Source organism: Pteropus vampyrus, unplaced genomic scaffold (genome assembly GCF_000151845.1).
Source record: "Pteropus vampyrus isolate Shadow unplaced genomic scaffold, Pvam_2.0 Scaffold143, whole genome shotgun sequence".
In the NCBI taxonomy this organism is placed as follows: Eukaryota; Metazoa; Chordata; class Mammalia; order Chiroptera; family Pteropodidae; genus Pteropus; species Pteropus vampyrus.
Window position 1 is genome coordinate 3029339 of NW_011888924.1, and position 25818 is coordinate 3055156.

General features: G+C 49.6%; 2 protein-coding genes and 1 non-coding gene across 5 annotated transcripts; 2 read left to right on the forward strand and 1 right to left on the reverse strand.

Moving 5' to 3' along the window:
- The first annotated feature begins 5511 nt into the window (after positions 1-5511).
- LOC111744890 lies at positions 5512-5596 on the forward strand. The gene has a single exon (XR_002782383.1). It is a non-coding gene; the product is annotated as a small nucleolar RNA SNORD86 (small nucleolar RNA).
- Positions 5597-7065: 1469 nt separating this feature from the next.
- ICAM2 (intercellular adhesion molecule 2) lies at positions 7066-20043 on the forward strand. 3 transcript variants are annotated; one of them, XM_011368525.2, is made up of 5 exons: positions 7066-7213; positions 15468-15570; positions 17334-17582; positions 18754-19074; positions 19726-20030. In XM_011368525.2, the coding sequence occupies exons 2-5, from the start codon at positions 15510-15512 to the stop codon at positions 19905-19907; spliced, it is 813 nt and encodes a 270-aa protein (XP_011366827.1). In that variant the 5' UTR covers positions 7066-7213; positions 15468-15509; the 3' UTR covers positions 19908-20030. The 3 variants fall into 3 exon arrangements, with proteins under 3 accessions (XP_011366827.1, XP_011366822.1, XP_011366825.1); XM_011368520.2 differs by having other exon boundaries at positions 7068-7213; positions 19824-20043; XM_011368523.2 differs by lacking the exon at positions 7066-7213 and adding an exon at positions 10308-10428 and having other exon boundaries at positions 19824-20043.
- A 144-nt stretch (positions 20044-20187) lies between these two features.
- On the reverse strand, positions 20188-23002 carry PRR29 (proline rich 29). Its single transcript, XM_011368526.2, is given in 7 exon segments — positions 20188-20989; positions 20991-21043; positions 21046-21140; positions 21294-21520; positions 22304-22410; positions 22561-22636; positions 22869-23002. Coding segments are annotated over 7 exon segments (798 nt in total). The 5' UTR covers positions 22992-23002; the 3' UTR covers positions 20188-20872.
- Between the last annotated feature and the right edge of the window lie 2816 nt (positions 23003-25818).

The following is a 25818-nucleotide window of genomic DNA, read 5'->3' on the forward strand; positions in this document are numbered from 1 at the left end:
GACACACCCCAAAGTGTGAGAACTGTTGATCCAGGCCACAGTGCTCATAGAAAGGAAGTCCATGAGATAATCACCCGTTAATGCTGTGGTATGTCTTTTACCTATTAAAAATAAATGCACGTGGGTTTTAAAATCTAAATTTGAATAATATTGTACATACTTCTTTAAGATTCTGGTTGCCACACGCCAGTCCCTGAGACTGAGAAATAGCTACTCATTCAATTCTCTAGCAGGGTGGCTTCTCCCACTGCAGCAAGGATAGGGCAAGAGCTCATCTGGTTTCTTTAGCTCCTGGACCCCTGAAGAAATGTGACCAAACCCTCGGTCAGGGACCCCAGCACCCACACTCATACCCAGGAGACTGTGATCCGCGGAAACCTTTGGGATGGCCTCGTCACACTGGTTCCCAGCGGCGTGTCTAGATGCGGGTCTTCACTCATTATGTTGGATGCCGGGAGAACCCTTCAACCCAAAGGCTGTGTCCCTCTGCTGTGAAAAATTTGCTTGTGTAATTTTAAAATAATTGTCTACCCTTTGTTTTCTATGTTTTTATTTTCTGGAACTTCTAAGCAGAATGTTGGAGCTCTGGGCTTGATCATCTATGTCACTTATCTTTTCTTATATTCCATTTGTTGATTTTTGTTCCTACTGGAAATTTTCCTGGCTTTATTTTGCAAATTTTCCATGACGTTTTTCTTAGTTTCAGCAATTCTTTTTAGTTTCCAAGAGCTTTTGATCCCTGTCCCTTTCTCATGGGAAATTAGTGTTTGAAGGTACTAATTAGATTTGATCTCTATATCTTTGGGGTCATTTTTGTTTATCTGGATGTCTCTTTTCAAACTTGCAGATTTTCCCAAATGTCTGGTGTTGCTCAATGGGTTCTACATCCTTAAAAAAGAGGCAATAAAAAGCTGATCGAGGCCCTGTATTGGTGAGGAGAGCTTGTCAGCAGGTGAGCCCTAGTCACCTGCATAGGCAATCATATGGGGAAACCTTAAGTGCCAGAGGTCTTAGCTCTGGGGTTCTTAAATATATTTGGAGAAAAATCTGATTATCGACCTGGAGATTGACTACTACTGTCTGTTCTTCTGCATCAGGGAGAGGAAGGGTCAAATGTTCTATGAACCAACTTCTAGTTAATTCCAGTTCCCACAGGTTACTCCCAACCTCCACTATCCTCCCCCAAGTCTCCAAGTTGGAGTGTCTCTCTGGTTCTGCTGGGCAGATCTCCCCTCCTCAGCTATATGTCACTCATACATCAACTGCCCTCAGTAGGGCTGCAGCCGGCAGAGGAAGCCTAGCCTATTGGAGTCCGGGGTACTGAGTGGACACAGCGGGTGCAAAGAGAGAGCACTGGGGCAGTTGAGGGGAAAGTGGTTGACCTTGGGGTCCAGACCGAAGGAGGAAGACAGGGCTGTAGATGGAGGAGATTCTGGAGTCACCATGTAATACAAGTGACCCTGTATTACATGGTGACTAAGATGTGGCTGCGGCGTGGGTGATGGAGTGGAGGTAGACTTTTGTAGTTGAGGAAGTGAGTGGACGGCTCAGGTATAGCTGGTCCTTCTAGTGGACACTGGGGTTGCCCAGGGTGACAGCAGAAGTCAGAGGGTAGGAGGTGGATAGGAAGGCAGAGCCAAGTCCTCCACGAGTCCCAGGTGGGGCAATGGCCTGGAGGTGGGGAGTTGGTGTAGGCCTCAGGGAGGAGCGGCACACGTAGTTTCATAGTGTGGGTTTGCTTCCAGAACTCCAAAGCCATGAGGAGCCAGCCAGTACCTGGTGCCCGCCCAGCCCAGAGATAGGGACGTCCCCACTCAGGAGGACCGTAAAGAGGCATCCTCAGAGGCAGGCCAGCCTCCAGTCAGGCTGAGGAAATGGAGGGAGGGTCTGTGAAGAGATGAGGAATGTGGGCAAATGTCTCTCCGGCCACACAGGTTCCCCAGGGCGAATAGGAGACTTTGAGCCAAGGGAAGCGCTAGCCTGAGTGTGGGTGAAAACTCAGGAGCTGGCGGGAGCTGGACAGCTTTGCGCTTCAGCCTGAGGAGGCCCAGGACTCCACACCGGGGTGGACTAACTCGCCTTCTCTTTCTGACTGGAACATACGGAAGTGGCTCAGAAGCCAGGAGTAGCATGGGGCCCTGCGAAGTTACTGGTGCCTTGACCCTGTTGGCCTCTGAGGCCAACAGAGGAACTGAGACTGTTCTCTGTTATTGACAGAACCTGCCCCTGGCTGGTTGGCCTCATTACAGCTGGAGAAGCTGTGCAGAGGTCGGGGGAAAGGAAAGCCAGATTCAAGCCTCAAAACTCGTCCGATAAGTCCCCAATACCACCACTGGGGCTGGACCCAGCAGCGGTCACCTCTGACCCTGGACACACACTCTAATGGTTATGTTCACAGAAAGATTATACAAGTAGAACTATTTAAAAATAATAAGCATCTAGTAGTATCTAATCAATTTTTAAAAGCTAATTTGTAACTATATTCAAATATTTATTAATCTAACATTCAGGCCCCAAAAGAGAACAGCTTCACAGTTAAAAAGAAAAAAAAAAGCAAAAAATAACAAAAAATAACCCCACACACCTCTCAGATTTTGCCTTTGCTTTTACAATCCAAAGGGCCGCCTTCAGCGTTTTTCCTAAGGAAATAGTTCGGTTTCCCATCTCAGTTCCTAGTAAAGCATCTCAGTTTATTCTCTCTCTTGCAATAAAGGTTAAAGGAAGAAACAGGAAGCTATCTCGACATCCACATTTTTCAGAGAGACAGCACTCCCTCTGTGAGAAACCCTCTCAGCCTCTCCCTCCCTCGATTCTTTGGCGGTTGGATGTTTATGGACAAATTTGCTGCATCTACCTAGATCACCCTCCTTAAAAAACAGTCTCTCAGGATCCCAGCTCATTTCTAACCTACTTGTGATTATAGAGGAATGTCACCTACCACTGCCACATGGCCTGGGGAATGTAATAGTCGTGCTTTTTAGACTGGGTGGCAGGACGCTGGCTCATTTTGGCCACAAGATGGCGCCAGCGTGCAGCCTCTGTTCCTCCTGGTCCCACCGTGTCCTGTGATCACCTGGATCCCAGGCAGGGCTGCGGCTTCTTCCCCTTCTATTCCATAGGGTGGCTCCACAGGAGATGAGGCTGGGATCCAAAAAGAAGGCCAAAGGGCCTGACTTTATAAGCAACTATATGTCCTTCATGAGCCGGTAGTTTTTCTAAGTAATGCATGTTCACAAACTTTTCTCATTAAAAGATTAACATATAACGTTACATAGAGGCGCCTCCCTGTATGGGGATGATCTTGGAGTTTGACATTCTGTGAATTCATTCAACAGTCAAGACACTAGGTGTCCTTGAGCACAGCCTACAAGGACGCATATAGGTGCATGTTCAGGCACCAGTAGTAACAACCACCGTAAGTTTGGTTGAGTGCTCACCGTGTATCCAGTCCTGAGTCAATGTTTTACAAACCAAGCATTTATTCCTCCCAGAAGCTCTTTGCAGGGGACCCTGAGGTGGGCAAGAGGGCCTTAGAGCTTAGATCTAATCTCTGCTCAGCCTCTTGCTGCTGCGTGCCTGCTCAGTTACTACTCACCAGCATTCAGCTTGACGTGCATGCATTCTAAGCACGACAGAAACGTTGGCTCATGCTGTGTTATTATCCCATTTTGCAGATGAGCAAACTGAAGCTCAGAGAAGTTAAGCAACTTGACCAAGGTCACATGGCTGGCAGTGGGGCTGAGCAGAGATTCACGCAAAGGTCCTTGTAACACCGCTACCTCAGACTGACCCCACGATCTTCATCATTCAGTCTGGCCTCCATCAGGCCAATGAGCTTATAGCTTGCCCTATGAAGCACTAGGCTTCCAAGGGCCCAGTCAGCATTTTGACTCCACATCTCTGGTTTCTTCTTGTAGTTGTGATTCCCTTGACTTTATTTAAATTGAGAACACTCTCTCATTCTTGCTAATAGAGTGTGGTCCCAGGACCAGAAGCATCAGCATCACCTGGGAACTTGCTAAGAATACAAGTTCTCAGGCCTCACCCCAGACCTGGTGAATCAAAAACTCTGGGGTGGGGCCCTTTAGCGACACCAACGTACACTAAAGTTTGAGACCATTTGCTGCAAAACACATGTGTCATAAAAACGAGGTGCTAGCTTAATTAAGTCCAGTAAACATTTTTTCATTGTGCTCTGGGGGTGCGCCAGAAACTTAGCAAAGAAAAGGAAATAGTCACGGAAAGCGATCTGTCCAGAAGCCACAAAACAGAGGGAGGAGGAAGAGGGGAGGTCGGAGAGGGGGTTCTAGTTCAAGTGATGCATCAGAACTGTCTGTGTGGCTTTTAAAGCAGACGCATGGGGTTATAATTGAATGGTTCTGGGTGGGCCCAGCACCTCTGCTGCTAAAAGCTGCACAGACAGTTCTGCCCTTCGGTGAAGAATGGGAGCCCTGCCCTATTAGAGACGGCTTTGGGGGCTTCACATCTGGGCTGCAACCAGGCTCGGACTTCCAGGTGGAGGGTAATATTGTTTGCAATGTGAAAGGGGAAAGACAACACCCTTGCCCTTGATCTCCCCTCTGTCCGTCAAACAGAGGGAAGGGGATTTGGGGGGCTGGGAGAATGGGATGAAGAAGTATAAATTAGCAGTTGACAGTTGGTCACAGGGATGGGGAGCATGGCAGAGGGAATGCAGTTAGCATTAATATGATGGCTAGGTGGAGGGCCGGGGGGCGGAGGGAGCAATTGAGGGGACCGTTTAATGAATTATATAGATGTCTAACCAATGTACTGTGTACTTGAAACTAGTTTAAATAAAGTTTTTTTTAAAAAACGTTAAAGTTACATGGGCCCCTCAGAGCCTTGGGCCCCGATGCCCTCCAAGGCCCCGACGTTCTATATTGATTTTGTTTAACCGGCAGTATGACAGGAAGATTCCAAAGAGACCTTCTGTGAAGATAGTAAAACATAAGGAGTATCAAGAGAGATTGCTCTAGGCCAACAGATGCTGCGCGTTTATGGCCTTGACTGTACTGTTGGTCCCTGATATGACCTAATCTGTGACCTTGATAAGCTAGGAGTTTAAACAGAATGTGCTGTGGGGCTGGCCTGGGGAGCAAGATCCCCTACTTGTGGGTGAGCTTGGTTGGCTGCCCAGAACCTGCCTTTGCACTTAGCTTTCATACTTTCTGCCTATTGGTACAAAGTCACTCTGCTATGGTAGTTTTTTTTTTTCTTCTTCTTCTTCTTAATTACTAGAAGAGGTGGCAGATGTAAAAAGATCTGAGAAAGCAATGGTTCTTAGTCGCACGTAGAAGGTTTTCGTGATGGGGCATGTCAAATATAGGGAAGACCCAGCTCTGTGCTGTTGACGAGCCTTCTGCAGGGGGACAACAGGTGGCTTACCCTGGAACTATCTCATTTACCTAAGGTCCCCGGCAGTGCAGAAAAAGCATATCAAAAGAGAGAGTAGAGGAAAATGGCGTGGCGGCTCCTCAAAAAATTAAATGTAGTCACAGTGATGGCTGACCAGGGCTTCCTGAGCTACACAGGCCTCTGCTATGGGGAGATGGCCAATCCTAGTGTCTGAGTGATCCCCAAGGCCCAGCAAAGGGACCGAGTTTCCAGAGCCCCGAAGACAAGGGGTAACACCCCAAAATATGGACTCACATTCCACTCCACCTTCACTGACCGAGCAGCTGCCAAGAACAAAGGCCGTATCTCCCAATACCTGGCAAACAAATGCAATATTGCTTCTTGAACTGGTTGCTTCTCTGTATTTGGGAAGAAGCTTCGAGAACGAGTTGAGGCGGGGCTATCCTTCTCTGAGACTGGAGAGATTCCACAAAGGAATCTAGAGGTCATGGTTCAGGCAGAGGAAGTGGCTGCCGAAATTATTAGGAAGCTGGAGAAACAGGAGAAGAAACGCTTGAAGAAGGAAAAAAACAAAAAACAAAAAACGGTTGGCTGCCATTGCTCTTGCATCTCCAGAAATCAGCAATAGTACGCCAGAGGAGTGTGAGGTGATAAGTGAAAGACCCCAAATGAAGAAAAAGCAAAAGCTCCAGGAGGCTCATCAGGAGAATGGAATGGAAGACTCATCTGTCTCTTTAGCCAAACCCAAGAAAAAGAAATCTTTTTCCAAGGAGGAGCTGATTAGTAGTGATTTACAAGAAACACCTGGCAGTGGAAGTCTCCCCAAGAGGAAGAAATCTTTCCCCAAAGAGGAACCAGGTAGTGACCCTGAAGAGGCGGGTAATAGGAATATCCCCAAAGAAAAGAGGAAATTCTCTTTTAAGGAGAAGCTGCTCAGCAGTGGACCTGAAGGAGCTGCTGGCAGCAAGAGCAGCAGCTCCAAGAAAAAGAAAAAGCTCCAGAAGCCATCCCAGGGAGCTTAGAATGGACACAACCACCTACAGTGACATTTCCCAGCCCATCCCTTACATCCTAATAAAAACATTCACAAGTCAAAAAAAAAATTAAACATAGAACTACCACGTGACTCAGCCATTCCACTCTGTGTGTATACCCTAAGGCGATGACAGTGGGGACTTGAAGACATATTGCACAGCCGTGTTCATGGCCGCATTATCTGGAGTAGCGAAAAGGTGGAAGCAACCCAAGTTGATGGGAGGATATACACAAGGCGTGATCTGTCCATATAATGGAATGTTATTCAGCCTTAAAAAGGAAGGAAATGCTGACAGATGCTACAACATGGATAAGCCTTGAGAAATCATGCTCAGCAAAATAAACCAGTCACAAAAGGACAAATCCTGTATGACCCCACTTCTGTGAGGCTCCTAGAGGAGTCACATTCATAGAGACAGAAAGCAGAACAGCGGTGACCAGGGGCTGGGGGAGGTGGCCTGGGAAGTTACTGCTTAATGAGAATAGAATCATTCGGGGAAGAGAAAAAAGTTCTGGAGAGGACGGTAGTGATGGTTGCACCACAATGTAAATGTACTTAATGCCACAGAACCGTACACTAACAGTGGTTAAAGTGGTGACATTTTATGTTGTGTATATTTTATGATGATTAAAAAGAAAAGAGGGTGTGAACCGAAACTGAGGTTAGTTTGAGATGAGAGCAGAACAGAGGAAGCATGTGACCTCGGAGTCGTGGGAGAGAGAGAGAAGCCTGACCTAACACCAGTAGCACCCGGTAGTGTCGCTAGCCCGGCAGCTCCTCATCTGGCTTTCACTTCTCGAGGTGAGCTCGACCCCTGCCTACCCCTCCTCCCCCATCGCGGTCATTCCGTTTAGCAGATGACCGATAAGACCACAGTTCTCCCCTCCCTCTTGGCAGAGTGGAAAGGATTTGGGACAGAGTGTCAAGATCTGAGTTCTAATCCCTTCCTCTCTAGACCTCAGTGTCCCCCTGGTAAGCACCGGAGCTGCAGATCCCAGAGTTCCTCCTGGCTGGATGTTCCCAGCTCCTCAGAGATCCTGTCTCTGAAGCCATGGGCCTTGCTTTTGTCATTATTTCCTGTTTTTGTCCTCTTGCTTCCTCCCTTGCTCTGTGGTCCAGGTGACAGATTTAGAAGTGTGGGGCTGCCTTTTTTGTCTATGAGCCCATGTGCGTGTGACCTGGGCCATCTGATCCGGGCTGGAGCTGATACGCAGGGGAAAGAACAGTCCCCATTCTTTGGGGACTGCCTCTGGGGCTCATGATGACACTCAGTGAAATCATCCCTCCCAGGTACAGGGGGACTTTCCTAAACTATAGCTCACATTGCCATGGAGCCTCCTCTTCTTTCTAGACACGGAGGAATTTCTCTTTTCCCTTTGTAATCTTTCTGTGAAATTTACTATGTGGCACATACATGTACACATATGTAACATGTGTGTACATTGTCTACAGCATGGTAATATCACGAACAGCCCTGAACCCGCCACTCAACACAAGAATGAAATATCACTAAATCTGGCATCTACTTTTGTGCTACTCACTTCCCACCCAGACGTAACCACCCTTCCAATTGTGTTCATTGTTCTCTTGATTTTTTTAAAGTGCTTTATCTCATATGCATACTTATTTTATGAAACGGTTATATAACATTTACTGTGTGCTAGGCACTGTTTTAAATACTTAAAAACGTTAACTCATTTAATTTGTTTAATCCACACAACAACCTGCGAGGAAGGTACTGTTATTAATCCCATATTACAGAAGAGGAAACAGGCACAGAGAAATTAAGTGACTTGCTCAAAGTCAAACAAATTCTAAGAGGTAAGCACAGGATATGTCATCTAGTTCTTAGCACAAAAGTTCCCCTAGGGCATATATCTGAGAGTGGACATGTGGGTTATAGGATGTAAGCGTATTCAGCTTTTCAAGATAACGCCTGATTATCGCCCAGAGCCAGCGGTCTCCAACGTTTTTGGCACCAGAGACTCGTGCACCTATGAGAACCTCATGCCTGATGCTATGAGGTAGGTGGAGTTGAGGCGGTGATGCTAGCGCTGGGGAGCGGCTGCAAATCCAGATGAAGCTTCGCTCTCTTGTTCACCTGACGCTCACTTCCTGCTGTGTCGCCCGGTTTCTAACAAGCCACACCAGTTAGGGGTCCATGGCCCCAGAGTTGGTGACCCCTGTCCCAGAGGGCTAATATACCCTCTCACCAGCAATTATAAAAATTCCTATTCACCTGCAACCTTTCCAATATTTGATTCTTGTTAGATTTTTTTCACTTTTACCAGTCTGGTCGATATCAAATGGTATCCCATTGTTGTTTTAATTTTAATTTCCCAGGCTATTATTGAGTTAAATCATCTTTTCATTTATTTAGACATGTTTCCTTTTCTTAGAAATGTTCACATGTGTCTTTAATGTAGTCAAAGCTGTCAATTGTTTATTTTATGATTGATGATTTTGGGGTCTTGCTTAAGAAATCCTTTCCTGCCCCAAAGACAAAATACTGTATTTTCTTATAATAGTTTTTAAAGTGTTCTTTCACATATAAGTCCTTAATCTACATGGAATTGGTGTCTACATTCGGTCTGAGGTCGGGATATATTCCCTCCCTTTTCCTCCATATAGTTAACCAGTTGATTGAGTATCATGTATTTAATAGACCTTTCTTCACCCAATGATCTACAAGGCTACCTTTGTCATGTGACAGAGCTTTATACAAGTTATTTCTGGGCTCTTTATTCTGTTGCATTGGTTAATTTGCCGACACCTACACTAATAACGTAGTAATTTATAACGTAATTTATAACGTCTTCATATCTAGTACAGCAAATCCCTTCACCTTATTATTCTTTAGGGGTATCTTGGCCCTTTTGCTCTTTCATCTATGTTTTTAAATCAGCTTTCAATTTTCATGAAAAAAATCCCATTGGGATGAATTGGAATTGCACTGAATCTGTAGTTCAGTGAGGAGAGAATGGCATCTTTCTAGCATCGAATTTCCTATTCGTGAACACATGCTCCCTCTCCATTTGTTTAGATCGTATGCAATGCCTTTCAATAAGGTTTTATAACTTCTTACTATAGGTTTTATACGTGTTTTTCTAGGTTTATTCCTATTTTTGTGCCATTATAAATGGTGTTTTTTAAATTATATTTTAGTATGTTACTGATATACACGAAAGCAACTTATTTGCAGATATTGATTTTATAGCTAGCTGCCTTGCCAAAACCTCTTATTATTTTGAATCATTTGTCTGATCATTCTTTTAGATTTTCTACATAGGTAATTATATCATATGAAAATACTTATGGTTTTGCTCTTTCCCCATCCTTAGGCCTTTAATTTTTTTTTTCTTACTGCACTGTTCAGGACCTCTGGTACAATGTTTAATAGAAGCAGAGATACTGTGCATCCTTGTCTTGTTCCTGATTTTAAAGAAAATGCTCTTGAGATTTACTCATTAAAAATAATATATGTAAGCTTTTTTGTAAGCTCTCTTTATCAGGTTAAGGATGTTTCCTTCTAATTTGCTAAGAGCTTATACCATGAAAGGATTTTGAATGTCAATTTCTTTCCTCGTCTGTTGAGATGATCATGTTTTTTCTTCTTAAATCTGTTAATGTAAGTTTTTAGTTCGAGCTCCTTCAAAAGCAGAGCCTGGAGCAAGGACAAGGGACAGGTGGGTTATTTGACAGGTGATTCCAGGAAGCAGCACCTGAAGGATCAGGGAGACTGAAACAGGGAAAGAGGAAAAGCCAATTTAAATGTGCATGTCTGATGACGCAGCTGTAGGCAGGAAGAACTCAGTTCTACTGGGACCTCTGGTAAGCCTACGAGATGCCACCCGGAATTGCCCACGGGAAAGAAGGAGGCTGGAGTGTGTATCCACCAGCTCCTGTCCCCTCATGGATTGAGGGTTGCAAATTAGACAACTTTCCCACACTTGTAAACCACTGTGAGGCAGAAAGAAACATGATACAAACTTGAGGTGGGACATTGGCAGCATAAGGTGAGTCTAAGTTTGCATGAAATTATCCACTGTAAGTACAGGTGCTATCAGAAGCGGGCAGAAGCAATGTGACATAGAGCACCAAAGTTTACCATCGCCAGTGTAATAAATGATATTTGTGGGTTTTCTATCATGAAACCACCTTTGCATGCCTGAGATAAGCTCCACTTAGATGTGATATCTTATATATATTTTTATATACTGCTAGATTTGAGTTGCTAGTATTTTTCTTATAATGTTGCATGAGCGAGATTGGCTTCTTGACTTTTCTTTCTCATCCTGTGCTTATCTCATTTTGTTATGAAATTTATACTGGCCTCATAGAAAGAGTTAGAGAGTGTTCCTGCTTTTTCCATTCTCAGAAAGAGCTTTTATAAAATTAGAATTATCTCTACTTAAACTTCTGTAAAACTATCTGGACCGGGTATTTTCTTTGTGGGAAGATTTTAAATTACTGATCCATTTTTTTTAATAGCTATAGAATCATTTGGGCTTTTTATTCCTTCTTAAGTTTGGTAAATTATATTTTTCTAATATTTGATCTACTTTCATATATCTTGACATAAATTATTTATAGTCTTTTTTTCTTTTCATTGTAAAATACATATCAAGTGTACCATCTTAACTATTTTTTGTCTGCTTCATTATACATAGTTCATAAATGAATATTAAAATTTCTTGCCATGATGGTGGTTTTATCTCTTTATAGTTCTTGAACCTAGATGCTTACAAGTTTAGAACTATTATAACATCCTGGCTAACTGACCCTTTAATTTCAGTATTCACTCTATCCCTCGTATTTTTGTGGTTAAAAATCAACTTTGTCTGATATCAGTAGTTGGTTGTGTTTTAAGTACATTGCTTTCGAGCCCATCTCTGGAACTATTTCATACAAAACGGAAACTCTACCCACAAAATAACAATTCTTTGTTTCCCCTCCCCCCAGACCATGGCAACCACCTGTGTACTTTCTGTTCCTGTGAACTTTTAACGTATTTTTTATCTCATAGTATGTTCCTGTTTTCATTCCTAATAACATTTATTTGTGCTTTCTTTTGTTTATAAATAAATTTTATCAGAGATGTGCCCATTCTATTAGTTTTTTCAGAGAATTAACTTTAGGTTTTATTGATCCCGTCTACCACATCTTTTGTTTTCTATGTTATTGATCTCTTCTCTTTATAAGCCTTGAGTTTACTTTTGGGTGGGTGTACATCGTTTTGTGTACTTTGTTTGTTTGATTTCTTCTTGTATTATCTTTATTTCCTTTTGTGTCACTTTTCGGTTTATTTTACTGATCTTTTTTTCTAACTTCTGGAGTACTTACTTAAATTGGATACTTATTTCAGACTCTTTTCTGATATAAGCTTTCAAGGCTATAAATTTCCCTCTAAGTACCACGTTCGATGTAGCCCATAAATTTTAATATGTTTTTTTTCATTATCACTCAATTCTAAGAATTTTACAATGTGTTATTACTATTTTTCTTTGACCCATGGGTTTTTACATTACCAGATATGTGTGGGGTTTTAAAACATTTCAAAAAATCTGACAATCCCTGTCTTTTAACTATAGTTAAAATTTTCCTCTTTATTATGATTATCAATAAATTTGGACTTTTTAATACTATCTTTTTAAAAATTTACATTTGCCCCACTTTCTCTCTCCCTTTTCTCCTTATTTAATTATTTGATTGATTGAAAGGTTTTTAAAATATATACCGTTTTAACCCTCTGTGGTGGTTTAGAATTTATACACTCTACCTTTGCTGATGTTCCTTGAAATTTTGCCATGCTCACATAACTTAAAATGCATCCTCCCTTCTAAACAACACAAGGAATCTAGAATATTTTAGCTCTAATCTTCTCTCATATATTACTGCCCAGCATTTTAATTTTGAACTCTTTAAAACTTCTCAAATAAATATTATAAATATGATTGCGGACAATGATTGCCATTTTCTCTTCTCATCCTTCCTTCTCGCATAGAGAAGTGTCCTGTGATCATTTTTAATTCTACCTGACACATGTCTTTAAAAATCCCTTTAGCGTAGGGGTCTTGAAGATAAGCCCTTTCGGTCTTTGTTCATCTGTATCTTTATTTCGCCTTGCTTCTTGAAACATGGTTTTCCTGGGAACACAGTTCTAGGCTGACGGTTGTTTTCTTTCAACAGGAATATAAGTGATAGACAAAAGTCACCGGATTGAGACTTAGTCATCCCTGTGGAAGAGATGAGTTCATTGCCTAAACTGAGGCTCCAACCTTCCCTCCCCTCAAATTTTCTCATATCTTCCAGAGGCCGTGATTCCCTCTGGTGCCCCAGCTACTTGCTGTCCTGTACGCATGTGCAGTAACTCCCCTTCTACCATGACCTACATCTAGCCTTGACTCCCATGAGCAGGTTCGAAGGGCCAGAACCTTCCACTGATGTCCAGCCTAGAAAGCTCTTTCATTTCAGCACAGAATCATTGACAGCCACTCAACCCAGCCTCCCACTCACCAGAGCCCACCTCACCTCACCCCCCAGACAGCACATTATCTGTGACAGGCATGGATCACCTTCCTTCCACCACCGAGCTGTCTTTTTGTCAGCTTCTTCACTCCCAGGGCCTGCCTCATGGGCATCTGCTGTTTAGGACCAGAAAGGGAAGGCTCTTTTTCCTGCCAGCTCTATTTTAGAAAGACCCAAGAAAAACCCTGTCCAGGCCTAACTCCTAATACCCGTCTTCCTCGACTAAGGGACCATGATTGTCCATGTTTATGCTGCCAGCCCAGCTAGGGGGCCTGGGGGCCAGCAGAGACATCAACAGAAGGAGAAAGATATGCTGAGCGGACCTAAAAGAAAGGCCCTCATCCAAGGTTGTTTGTGTTGTTTACCAGAGCTATTTCTTAATTTGCTAATCTACTCATCCATCTGTCTACCAATTAAACCGTTATGAAGCACTTACTATGTGCCAGGCAGTGTCATATCCTGGTGAATATAGCAGTGCATGTGATTTGGCTTCTGCCCTAATGGATGGACGGGCCGGTGGGGAGGGAGGGAAGACTGCCGTGTAAGAATGCAGTCTCCCTGTCTAACAAAGCCGTGTTCACATGCCTGGTGTGCCCCGTCAGGGAGGGCCTGCCCGGGGGCATGGAGGAGAGATCAAAGGAGGAGTTGGTGGGTGGGAGCAGGACCTGGCAGGCTCAGGGCAGGACCCGTGGGCCCCAGAAGCCTCACTGGTACCCAGGAGTTGGAGTGAGGCTGGCCCAGCTCCGTGTATGGCTGGGGTTCACAGGCACTGTCCCTACCAGAAACTGTTTGGAGCTCTCTGTGCATAAACCACCCACCATTCCCAAGACCCTCATAGCAAGGAAGTCCCCAGCAATTTCTCTGGCCTTCTGCTGCCTTGCATTTCCCTCCTGTGGGTCTCCTGGGAAGCTGGCCCCCAAGAAACCTTCTCTTGCCCCTACTTCGGCAGTCTCCTAGGTATGTGACCTTGAAGAAATCACTTAATCGCTCTGTGCCTCAATTTCCCCATCTGTAAGATGGGGACAGTAACAATACCTACTTTATAGAGTTGGGGGATTAATTAGTTGACATTTATCAAGTGCTTATCACCTGTACTCAGTAAATGTTTGTTTTTGTATTATTATTATTTTTTGTAGTTATTGTTATTATTATTCAGACCCAGTGGGGACCACAGAGTTGCCACCTGGGCAGCGATGGCTGTCCGAGCCCCGGGGCCACCCTTCAACCTCTAGCTGGGGCTGGAGGGGTGTTTCCTGCGGCCCCACGTGCGATGGATCCCTGGGCTGGGCTTTGGCTCCAGCTTCTTCTCCCTCTTCTTCCTTCTGCATCCTTCTTCTGCATCATTTGGAAGTCCGGCAGCCTGTCAGGGACTTCTCTGGGCCTAGGCTGGAAAGGGCAGCACTTGACAATGACACAGAATGGTAACAGTCTTTGACCTCAGCAGCCAAAGAGAAGGGCAAGACTGTACCCCACCCTCCCAACCCGGGGACAAGGTTGGGCCTGAGCTCTAAAAACACTGGGGTGTCCCTTTGGAAAGGCCCCATCTGGGGTACCCCTGAGGAAGCAAGAGGGCCTGCCCCTGCCCCCCATCTCCCTGGTTCCCTGGTCCCGGGGGCTCTTAGCCATCACTGGAGCATTAGAAGGCTGAATGTGTCGGGATCAAAGGCCCCCTAGCGAGGCCCTCCCCACCATCAGATTCCCCTTCTCATCTGCTCACTGCTCCTGGAGATACCAGCAACACGTGATGGAACCTCCTAGAAGCAATGCAACTTGTCAGGCGCTAACCCCCAGACCAAGGCTCCCCGCCTGGAACAGGTGGCAAGGAGACCCTGTAAGTCAGGCCCCAGGATGGAGGCTGGCGATTTGGATGACTATTACTTCTGTGCCTGGGCTGCCAGGGATTATTGTGGGAGCACTTCCTGAGGCTCTAGACAGCAAGACATCCTGTATCAGCTGAGTCAGACAGGTCGAGGGTGAAAGCTGAGCAGGGTGTTAAGTTTTAAGCAAACTTGTGCTTGGCAGTTGGCTGGAGTACCTCCAATTCCCACCCAGGTTTTCCAGGAAAAGCCCCACTCTCTACCTGCTTTGCTATGGTGACCCGTATCCTGGACAGGTCCTGACCGGATATTCTCTTCCCAGAGGGCACCCCAAGATTGTATCCTGTGAGATCTTGGGGTTCTCCAGATCTGGGGCTTATACACATCACTGTCCTCTGTGCCCACATGGTGCACGTCGCTCACACGTATGTGCATGCTTGTCCATACGTGGGCACCCACACTGCCCTGTTCCTGTACAGGAAGGAGCGTGCCAGGAGGATTAGGTTATGGCTGCTTATCAGCAGCTCCCCAGGTTCCTCTGCCTGGATTGTTGTGGGCCTGGAGCCCTGGGAGCCCGCCTCCTACGTGGCTTCCCTCGGGCTGCTCAGATAATGAGAGGAAATGTGGTCATCGGCTCACAGGAGGCTGGAGGTTCCGGGCTGCTGCTCCAGGCTATCACTCCCTGACCTGCACCCTCCATCTCTCTCCAGGCGGCCCTCAGCTGTCCCCTGAGAACTAGAACGTCACTTGAGATGTCCCCTTTTGGTTTCTGGGGCCTGCCCGCAGCCCTCCTCGCCCTGCTCTGCTGCCCAGGTAAGCTAGTGCCTGGGGTTCCTGACTTGGCACGTGCCAGCTCAGAGGGTGGGCCGCCTGCTTCCTTGGCTTTGGGTGGGGGTGAGGGGTGCTGGCCCTGAAGTCTCTGAGGCTTTGAACACAGTGGCCACCTGCCGTGAGAACAAGACGCTGTGCCAGCCTGGCTTCCCTGGGACCCTGGGCATGGGGTGGGCATCCTGGCCTTTTGGACATCAGGTTGAACCGGCCCCACAGCTTCATGGCGCGTGTGCGCGTGCACGTGTGTGTGTGTGTGTGTGTGTGTGTGTGTGGCAGGTCGTGGAGGCGAAATGGTGGGATGCTGAGGTTCCAGGGAAGGGGAGGGCATGCCTCAGCAAGTTTTCAGATGTGGCCTGGGGGACAGCAGGGGGCAGCAGAGGACTCACCGTCTGGCTTTCTCCCGAGTGAAAATGAGCCTTCCAGTGGGCCAAGGGGACTGTGAGGGAAAATGCCAGCACGCGCCTGGCGCTGTTCTAAAATAACCTGCCAGGTGCTTTCAACGGGTTGTCTCATCACACTTCCCACAACGTCATGGTGGCGAAGGGACTGCTAGCCCGTGTCACCGACGAGGAAACTGAGAGAAGGCACCTTGCCTGAGGTCACGTAGCTGGCACATGATGAACCCAGGATTCAAATCCAGCTCTGTCTGCCTGCAAAGCCCCGAGGACTGAGCGGGGACATGTAGGTGTGGTGCTAGCACAGGACACAGGCTGCGCCCAGCTGGCTGGGATCATTGCTGAGTGGGAGGTCAGTGCTGAGGGCTCAATCTTCGTGTATCAAAGACCTCCTGGATGTCTGTCACACAGAGGGCATTGTGCTAAGCACGATGGGAGACAAGGCCCTGCCTTCTAGAGCCTCCAAAGCCGCTAAGGGAGAGTCAACACGAATACGAACCACTAGGACCACGGGTCCTACGGAGGGTGGTACCACTTCTTTTCTGACCTTCTCCTCCCCTGCCTTTTTCCTCGCTGAGCTATTCCTCAAAGACACCGAAGCACACTCCCGCCCCAGGGTGTTTAAGCTGGCGGTTCCCTCTCCCCGGAACACTCTCCCCCAGATATCCGCAGGGCTCGCCCCCACCTCCCTCATGTCTGCTTAATGTCATGATTTCAGGAGGCCTTTGCTGACCACTCTATGTTAAATGGCGACCCCAAGCCACTCCCTATGTCCTTTCCCAGGCACTGACCACCAGCTAACAGGCTGGATATTTCACTTGATCGTTATTATCTGTCTCTTCCTAGACTATGAGCTCGGCAAAGTCAAAGTTCGGTCTGCTTTGTTCACTACTGCAGAGCCTAGAACAGTGCCTGGCACACAGCAGGTGTTTTAAAAGTATCTGAGGAGGGAAGGGAGGGAAAGGTTGAATCCAGGGCCACAGGGGGCTCAGAAGACGCAGTCCACCTCCAACTCCGAGTGGCCTTCATAGAGGAGGGCACCTTAGGCCTAGGCTTTGAAGGTCAAGTAGGATCCCTCTCCATGGAGAGAGAGGATATGCGTGAGGAAGACTAATCTGGAGGTGATGGGCCGGAGGAAGGGCCACCAGAGACAGGGAGACAGCCCGGGGCCAGCCTCCTCGGTCTAGATGTAAGACTGTGAGGCCTGAACGAGGGTCACGGGTCAAGGAGCAGAACCATCCTTGGCCTTTATTCTTGGGCTCCTCTTCCTTGATCGGACTACGAGTGGTGGGCAGCTTCACTGGGCAGGGCAACAGGGACATCTGCTGCCCAGCGTCTTCGGTCTTCCAGGGTCTGGTGAGAAGGCGCCGGAGCAGGTGGCAGTGAAACGCGGCGAACCCTATAAGGTCAACTGCACTAGCAGCTGTCCCCACCCTCAGATCAGAGGTCTGGAGACCACCCTGAACAAGGTCGAGCTGCAGAAGCATGCTCAGTGGACAGAGTACCTGGTCTCGAACGTCTCCCAGGACACGGTCATGTATTGCCACTTCACCTGCTCTGGGAAACAGATGTCAAAGACTATCAGCGTCCGTGTGTTCCGTGAGTGCCACACACTGGGTCCCCCTTCCTCTGGGCAGAGCCCGTGTCTGCCGCATGGGCGCAAAGCTGCCATTACTGCACCTGGGCACCTCTGTCACGGCCCCCCACCTCCCTGGGCTCCTGGGGTGACAAGGAACAGGACCTAGGCCATGGGCTCAGGATGTGCTCATACCCTTCACTGGCCTCTGTGAACTTGCCGGCGACCCTGGTTTTGAGGTCCGCTCAGAGGAGGGTGAGCCAGCATGGTTAACATGGATCTAAAAGGGCTTTCCCGCTCTGTGCTCACAGTCTCCGCCCAGCTCAGGAGCAGCTGGGTTACTGGAACACCCCCTGTCCCGTGACAAGTAGCAGGGGCACCATCAGGAAGGCTGGCACACACTCTGGTGGTCCCTTGGCCTCGTTGAGAGAAGGTCAAGGAGTCACTAGGTGCTTTTATCTTGCCCTGAGAGCCCTTGGCAAACATGGGGCCTTCACGCACACACCTGCCCACAAGCCATGGAGACACTCTGCATAGGCCAGGATTCTCTCAGCATCTCGGCGTCAAGGGTACCTCTTGGGTCCTCCCCATGACTGACGTCAGTGGATCAAATGAATAGAAAGATGTCCCAACATATTATCCTGGGGTGATGGAGGCATGGTATTCTAGTTCAAAGGGGAATGCGGGGCACCACCGAGGGCCCTATTTGATAAATGATCAACACGGCTGTGAACTTGATCCTGGAGAACTAAGCAGGTCTGACTCCAGCCCCCACCTCTCACGTGAACACCTCACAGCGCATGGCTCAGTTCCAATGAGCACTTTCTTTTAAGTCTCTCTGAATGTAATTATCCAGCTGTTTAATTTTTGAAAAGTTGTTTTTCATTTCTGGAGAGAAAGAAGACAGATCCAAACATTTATATCTTTCGGGTTCGTTGTACAGTTTCTAGACCTTCTCTTTGTAGACACCTGACCACCTCCATTCCGGAAACCATCATGTCCATAAAACTACCACCCAGTATGTCCTCCTCCTTCCTCCTCACACTCTAGAGCAAGCCAGGCCCAGCCTACTTCTTCTTCCACGAGCCCAGCCAGGGACCTAAGAACACTGTGGTGACGGGATGGTCCTGGCTGCATAGGCTTGTTGGGACTACACCCCCATCCTGACCAGACCGCCCACTTTCTCCCCTGCAGACCCTCCAGAGCAAGTGCTGCTCGAGCTGCAGCCCGCTCGGGTGACTGCGGGCAGCCCCTTCACCATTGTGTGCAGTGTGCCTGCTGTGACACCCCTAGAGAAACTCACCCTCACCCTGCTCCATGGCAAGAAGCCCCTGCACACCCAGACCTTTGGGAGTGGAAAGGATGACCCCCAAGAGGCCACAGCCACACACAACGCCACAGCGCACAAGGAGGACGGCCACCACAACTTCTCCTGCCGAGCTGAGCTGGACCTGCGCTCTCTTGGCGGGGACATCATTAGCAGCGTCTCAGAGGCCCAGGCGCTCCAGGTCTACGGTGAGGGGGAGCCCCCGCCGGACAGAGGGAAATCAAAACCTTAGCCTACTCTCTGCCAGCTCAAGGCGTAGGCACCCTGGGGCCCCACATTTAGTCCAGAGGGCTCCCTCTTACACTCCCTGTTCCCTGAAGCTTCCTCCAAGTCACCAGCTTCCGAGTCCCTAGCTTGGACCTGGACTACTTGTTTGGCAATTAGTGAGCTGTGTGACCTTGACCAAGTCGACCTCCTCTCTCTGGCCTCAGCTCCTCTCTACAATGAAAAGTTTGACTTAATTGACCCTAAGGTCCCCTGGAGCTCCCCTGTCCTGACTCTTAACAGCCAAAGTGTCCCCTGTCTTCAGGGAGTTTGGGAGAAGCTTGCTCAGCTCTGTCCAGAGAGGGGTTGGCCTAGACCATGCCATTGTCCTGGCTAGCCAATGGCAACCACATGCTGACATCTGCCCTCACAGTCTCACAGAGGCCTGGCTGGTGGCCTGGACCCCAGCTTGCCTTTCCCCTAGATAAAACACCACTTGCTACTCACCTGCACAACACAGTGTGACTGCAGGATGGACAAGGGCTGGGTGGGTGACGGATGAGCCTCCACCGCCCCTGGGGTCCTGGCATCTAGGCCCAGAGGACTTCTAAGACCATTGCCCCCTCCTTCCCCAGAGCCCATGCAGGACAACCAGATGGTCATCATCACGGTTGTGTCAGTACTGCTGTTCTTGTTTGTGACATCTGTCCTGCTGTGCTTTATCTTCGGCCAGCAGTGGCACCAGAGACAGAGAAGGACCTACAGGGTGCAAGAAGCTTGGAGGACCCTGAGACGGACCTGGGCCCAACCTACATGAGCGGTGTGTCCACCACCACAGCAGCCTCTGGAGCTCCTCAGGGTTTGAGTCCAGCCCTGGCTGAAGGACTGTGGCAAGCAGTAGGACTTTTGGGAATATTTCTTTTTCTAATGTGAATACAAATACCTGGACTTAACCTCATGCCTCAATGCCTCCTCCTAGGAGAACACTCAATGGCCGGGAAGGTGACCCATCAGGCCTGGACTTTCCTCCCCAAATGTCTCCTCAGTAATCCTCCTCCCACTCCTTCACAGGGGCCTTCCAGACCCTGGGGTACCCCCGTGCTGACCACCCCGGGCACCAGACACCCACCCCCACTGGGCCCTGAGTGACAAATTCCTCCTGAGGGAGGGCTGGGGAGATGGACCCTGGCCCTGTGGGGCAGACATGCTCTGCTCCCACGTGGCCCTATGGGAACTCAAGCCACTACTGGTATGAGCAGGACATGGTCAACAGAGCTGGCTTCCAAGGGTGAGGATGGGGACCCAAGGGAAGTGGCTCAGCTCCAGGACCCTCCCGGTCAGGTGTCTCCCCCATCACTCTGGGCCTTTAGAGAGCTGTGGACAACAAAAGCAGTCCTGTACTCTCATCTCCTACCCTATTATTAGGTCAGTCGGAGACCCCTGCAGCCCTCCGATCTTCCCAGAGAGAGGTGAGGGGAGGAAGTCGAGAGAGCTTTCAGGTCCCCAGCCCCAACGCAGCCAGGCAGGAAACAGTGGAGCAGAGTTGGGCTTTCATGTGGCTTCTTACTCCAGAGAAGAAATGAGGCAGGTTCAGAGTCTTCGTGGGGTGGAGATGGGACTGATTCACAGGGAAGCGAGGGACTGGTTGGGGGCCGATCTGAGAGAAGGTGTGGCCGCAGGCCCCGGGGGGCACGTGGGGGGCTCCGGGGCTGTTTCTAGCCTTGCAGTGAAGCTGGCGTGGGTCCCTGCGCCAGCATCTGTCTTCACAGTAGGCTCTCGGCGTCATAGTAGTCTGGGGGGAGACAGCACCCAAGTCTTGACTCCCTCCTGCCTCAGTGGACCCCCAGGAGGGAAAGGGGTGGGGACAGGCCAGTTGCCTGCAGCGGTGACAGTAGCAGTCACCCCAGGGGAACATGATCCTCCTGGCCTTCTGACCCATCTCTAGGCCTGGGCCTCACTGCCACCGAACCTGCCCCTACCTGAAGCCGGGGGCACATCTGCACCTACAGTCCCTGTGGCGCTGGGGGGTGGGGGAGGGGGCACTGCTCTCCTGAAATGGAAGTGAGAAAAGAAATACCCCCATCAGAAGTGGCCTCTGGTGTTTCACCCACAAATATCTCCCCACCCCCGGCCTCAGGCCAGCTCTTCCAGCCCAGCCCCAGAGCAGGGCCCTGGCAGTGCCCAGACCTCCCACCTCACTTACACCCCACTTCTCCAGGAGGCAGGAGGGCGGTGCTGAATCCCGCACGTGTCCTGCAAGTGAGGCGGATATGGGGGAAGGGATGAAAACAGTGCTGGCCAGGGTCGCAGGGGCTCCGGAGCGGGCATCAGGCAGGGCAGGTAGTGGTGGTGGAGCACCAAAGGCCCTTCCTCCGGGGCTTCCAGCTCCTCTTCCTCCCCACGCTCCTCCTGCTGACCCTCCGGGCAGACCTTGGGATCATGAGAAAGCAGAAGGAAGGTGGTGATACAGCACCAGGTTCTCCCTACTCCTCTGCTCCTCCGAATCATTCCTCCAGATACTCATCATCAAATGGCTACTGTTTATTGAGCTTTTACTACAGGCAAGCAAGGCACTGTGGAGACATTTATTCTTTATTTTGCAGGTGGGAAAAGTGAGGCTCCAAAAGGTCGAGCAACCTAGCTAAGGTCACCCAGCTAATAAGAGGCTGAACAGGGACTGGAAGAATCCAGGTGTGACACCAGAGCCGGGGCAGAAGTCCAGCAAGCTGCCCTTGACCTTGCTCCCAGGCCCTGGAGCCACCTGTGCTCCATCGGTGAGGTGGGGTACTCATCTCAGGGCCTCCCTGAGGGCCTGGGGTTGAGGGGCAGCGCTGCTCTTGCCAAACTGGATGGTGGACATACCCCTCACCGCTTCTAATGTGCAAAATCCTATCTGGCTTTCAAGGGCTAATTTTAAGGCCACCTGCTCTTCCAAGGAGCTTTCTCCTCATCTCCCAACCAGGTGAGCACACAGGTGGTGTACCTCTCCTGCGCCAGTCACAGCCAAAGTCGCCTTGTATTCGTAGTCATTCATTTACCCATTCCTTTGCCCAACAAACATTAGTTGGGCTCCTAATAAGTATCAGGCCCCCTGCAGGCCCAGAGTACCGTGGTGTCATCTTTCTCGAGAGGGAACCCCAGATGGATCCCCACCCCTGAACCTGGAGGTGGGCTGCCCCGGTGGTCCACTCCTCCCATCCCCAGCCCTCGCACCTGTGGGAGAGGGGAGGCTGGTTGGAGGTTGAGCGCTGCTGCCACCAGGCGACTCAGCAGCAGCTGGTGCATCTGCGCGGTCTGCAGCATCATCAGCTCCAGCAGGTCTAGGGGGCGGGAGTTTAGCAGGCCCTCGGCGGACCCATGCCAGGCCTCCCGTGCCCTCTGCCCCGACCTCAGGGCCTTTTCTCAGACACCTAGAGAATATACTTGGGCATAGTGGGGCACAGGAGGCGGGAGGGAGCCCGGAGTCTCACCTTCCTTCACGCGGCTGGGCTGCGGAGGTGGAGATAGGACGGACCACGGGAGGGGCTGCAGGACGGTCACCCAGGGCTGGGAGCAAGAAGAGACTCAGCCAGGCCAGGAGGAGAAAAGGTGGGGGCCCAACCTCTCCCCGCTGCCACCCCGCCCCCATGAGTTGTCTCAGTAACCCACCGCCCCACCGCCTTCCCGCTCCCTGCCAAGTCGCTCTCATATCCCCATCCCAGAGACGGCTCCCCAACTCGGCCATCGCCCCCTGGCCTCCGCAGTAAAGGCAGGCTCTGCTCCCTGGTTCAGCCCTTACCATCGTGGCTGCACTCTGCGGTGGAGGATGACTCCAGCTCCCTCCAGTCCCGGAGGCCATGGCCGGCTTCCTTGGGTCAGGGTTACCTTGACAACACTGGCGACGCCAAAGTCTCCCACGCATGCGCAGGTCCCGCCCAGGCTCCAGGTACCTGGAGCGTTTGCATTAATTAAGTCGCCGCCTTCTGCTCTCCTCTCTCCACCTCTGAGTTCAGCGGGTCCCCGGGACCTACCCTCCTCCCCCAGGAGGCCCGTTTCTTTCCTGGATGTCCACCTCCAGTTTCCCTGAGCGGGGCTGGGCGTCACATCTTATCCCTCAGGGTAATTCCCACGCTTGCGCATCCCCAGTAACGGGCCTGGGGAGGCCGGCCCTGACTCAGACACTTAGTTTTCTTCTGGTACCAAAGCTCAATTGATTAGGATGGTGAGTTAAGCAGAAAGAGAGAATTCTGTAGGAGCAGGCCAGGGGCCAGGGGCCGGTGAGCGAGGAGGACGGAAGATCCTGTCACTCTGAGTCAGAGGGGGTTCTCCTGTGAGCCAAGGGTGGTTTCTGGAGCAGACCAAGAAAGGAAACACCAACCAAGTTCACAGAAAAGGCTGGGCCCTGGCCAGAAACAGGTGGCTAGTCCCTCGACTCCCCATCAGTCGTGGTTTGCTCGCTGGGTCCCCACCAAGGTGAGCTGCTGTTTGACAGAGGTGGTAAAGCCCAGGGAGGTCAGAAGCAGTGCCCAATATTGTCCCTCATCCAGGAGAAATGACCAAAGCATGCATTCTTTGACAGGAAGTTATCAAGGTCTTATTTGCTTAAGAACAGGTGAGAGGAGAGATCTATTTCAGGAACTGTGAACATCCTGAGATGGGCCCTGAGCAGCGGTCAAGGAAAATCCAGACAGGAAGCTGGGATTAGCACCCCCTGAGTTGCCCTTCCCCCACCTCCACTTTCATTCAGGCCCCCTTCCCTGAAGGTCTGCTATTTAAATCAGAAAGACCATTCCCACCCCCTCCTTTGAGCCCCAGTGACTGCCTCCAGGGGGAGGGGGGCTGTGGACAGGGCACTAGCTGTCCTTGTGGGTCTTCCAGCCTCAACAGCCATCAACAAACTGAGATCCAGCACAGTGGTCACAGGCCCCCAGTGAGTGGGAAGGGCACAGAGGTGCATCTTTCCAGCTCCACCCTCACCCAGGGCGAAAGACAAAACCAATCCTGTGCTCACCACCCCCTACCTTGACCAAGGAGGTGCCTGTGTGTAGAAGGCATCCTTCTGAACCTTGAGACGCACTAGTGTATTCTCACCGGTTCCAGACTTGTTACGAAGTGAAAACGCAGCCATGAAATGAGAACAAAAATACAAGACTGTGCAAAGTCCCCCATGGGTGAGACGTCAAAGAAAAGATTATAAAGAAGAGCAGACTCCGGCGGCGAGGGATGGAGGCCGGAGGGAAGTGGAAGTCCTTGGGATGGGGCCAAGCGGTGTGGCAGGGAGAGGGCGGCCCAGGCTGAGGACATGGCCTGAGCAAAGGTGCAGATGCAGGAATGCACAGGGCCTGTAACGATCCAGTGGGTCAAACTGTCTGGCTGTGCTGGAGGACCTGGGTAGAGAGGAGGCCCTGCAGCCCAGACAGATACAGGTCAGACTCCAAGGCCAAGGTATGAAAGTCTTTGTCACGTGAGTCATAGAGAGCTCTTGGCGGGTTTTGAGCAGGAGAAGAATCAGGGGGCAACCTGTGCACAGCCATGTTTTAGGAAGATTCATCTTGTTCCTCATATCTTTGTTTGTGTCAACCAGAATTAGCAAAAATGAATGTCTGATGGGGATGTGTCTTCCCAATGGAATACTATTCAGTCATTGACAACCTTGGTCTAGCTGTATCTATTGATGTGGAATGATATCCAAAAGAGTTGAGCAAAACAATCAGTAAGCACAGTAAGATCTGATTTCTGTTTCAAAAATCACACGTATATATGTGCGTGTGTGCGTGCATGCATGTGCGTGTGTGCGTCGAGAGAGGGAGAGGGAGGGGGCAACTATGGAGGAGCAACTACAGAGGAGGGGTCTCCTGCCATTGGTTCCTCTGCACTCGCCTACAGTCTCTTCACCCGGGGACATTTTCTGGCCACAGGTGAGGCAGGCCGGAAGTCATCCCAGGACCAATACTGAAGCATTAAAGGACAGGAGTTGCTAGTAAGCTCCCCAGCCTCCGAGCCTCAGTGGGACAAATCGGAGGGGTCCTCCCCACAGTCTCTCAGCGATCCCCGTGGCCTGGTGCCCCAGTCGTCACGGCGACAGCCTGCTCAAGCGCGCACGGTTTAGTGGCCTGTCTCCTCTTCCTGTCACTTCCCCCTTCTTCACAGTGCTTCCTGGAATTTGCTTTCAGATAAACTACTTGCTCCAAAATCCTTATCTCAGGCTCTGCTTTTTGGGGGGGAATCCAAACTAAGACACCAACCTCCCGCTTTCTCCATGTCTGTCCCCAGGCCGCTGAAAATTCCTGGGAAAAAAAAAGCTATTTTAGTAGCTCTAGGATAAATTCGTTAGGTGAACCGAAATACTAAAATGAACAGTGATGAAAATTCATCTAAGAATATAATGGTCAATGAATTAAAGTGAGGCAAAGCTGGAGGTGGGGGGTGGGGCAGCAAGGAGGCCACCCCCTAAAGGAAGCCCAGAGCAGGCTGGAGGGGGCTGCGGAAAACAGGCAGGAAGAGATAATCCTTTTAATATCTCAGATGTAAGATTCCATGTTAACCCTATGTGACACTCATATCGGAAGTCAGGCCTGAGGTGAAACCTATCTAACGTCTATTCAGTCAGAGATCTTTGTCCAAGGAACCTGAACCTTTTACTATTTGAGGAAAGAAAAGCCACATCCTTACCTGCCACAACGACTTGGCTTATTATAGAAGATCTAACGTCAGCCGAATGTGGAGGAGGTGAGGGTCCTTCTTCTTGA

Excerpts from the sequence above, each read along its gene's own strand:
- ICAM2 (XM_011368520.2), top strand. The coding sequence starts at position 15,510 with ATGTCCCCTTTTGGTTTCTGGGGCCTGCCCGCAGCCCTCCTCGCCCTG. Across the intron at positions 17,583-18,753 it reads TATCAGCGTCCGTGTGTTCC|ACCCTCCAGAGCAAGTGCTG; the intron begins GTGAGTGCCACA and ends TCTCCCCTGCAG. Across the intron at positions 19,075-19,823 it reads CCAGGCGCTCCAGGTCTACG|CAGTGGCACCAGAGACAGAG; the intron begins GTGAGGGGGAGC and ends ATCTTCGGCCAG.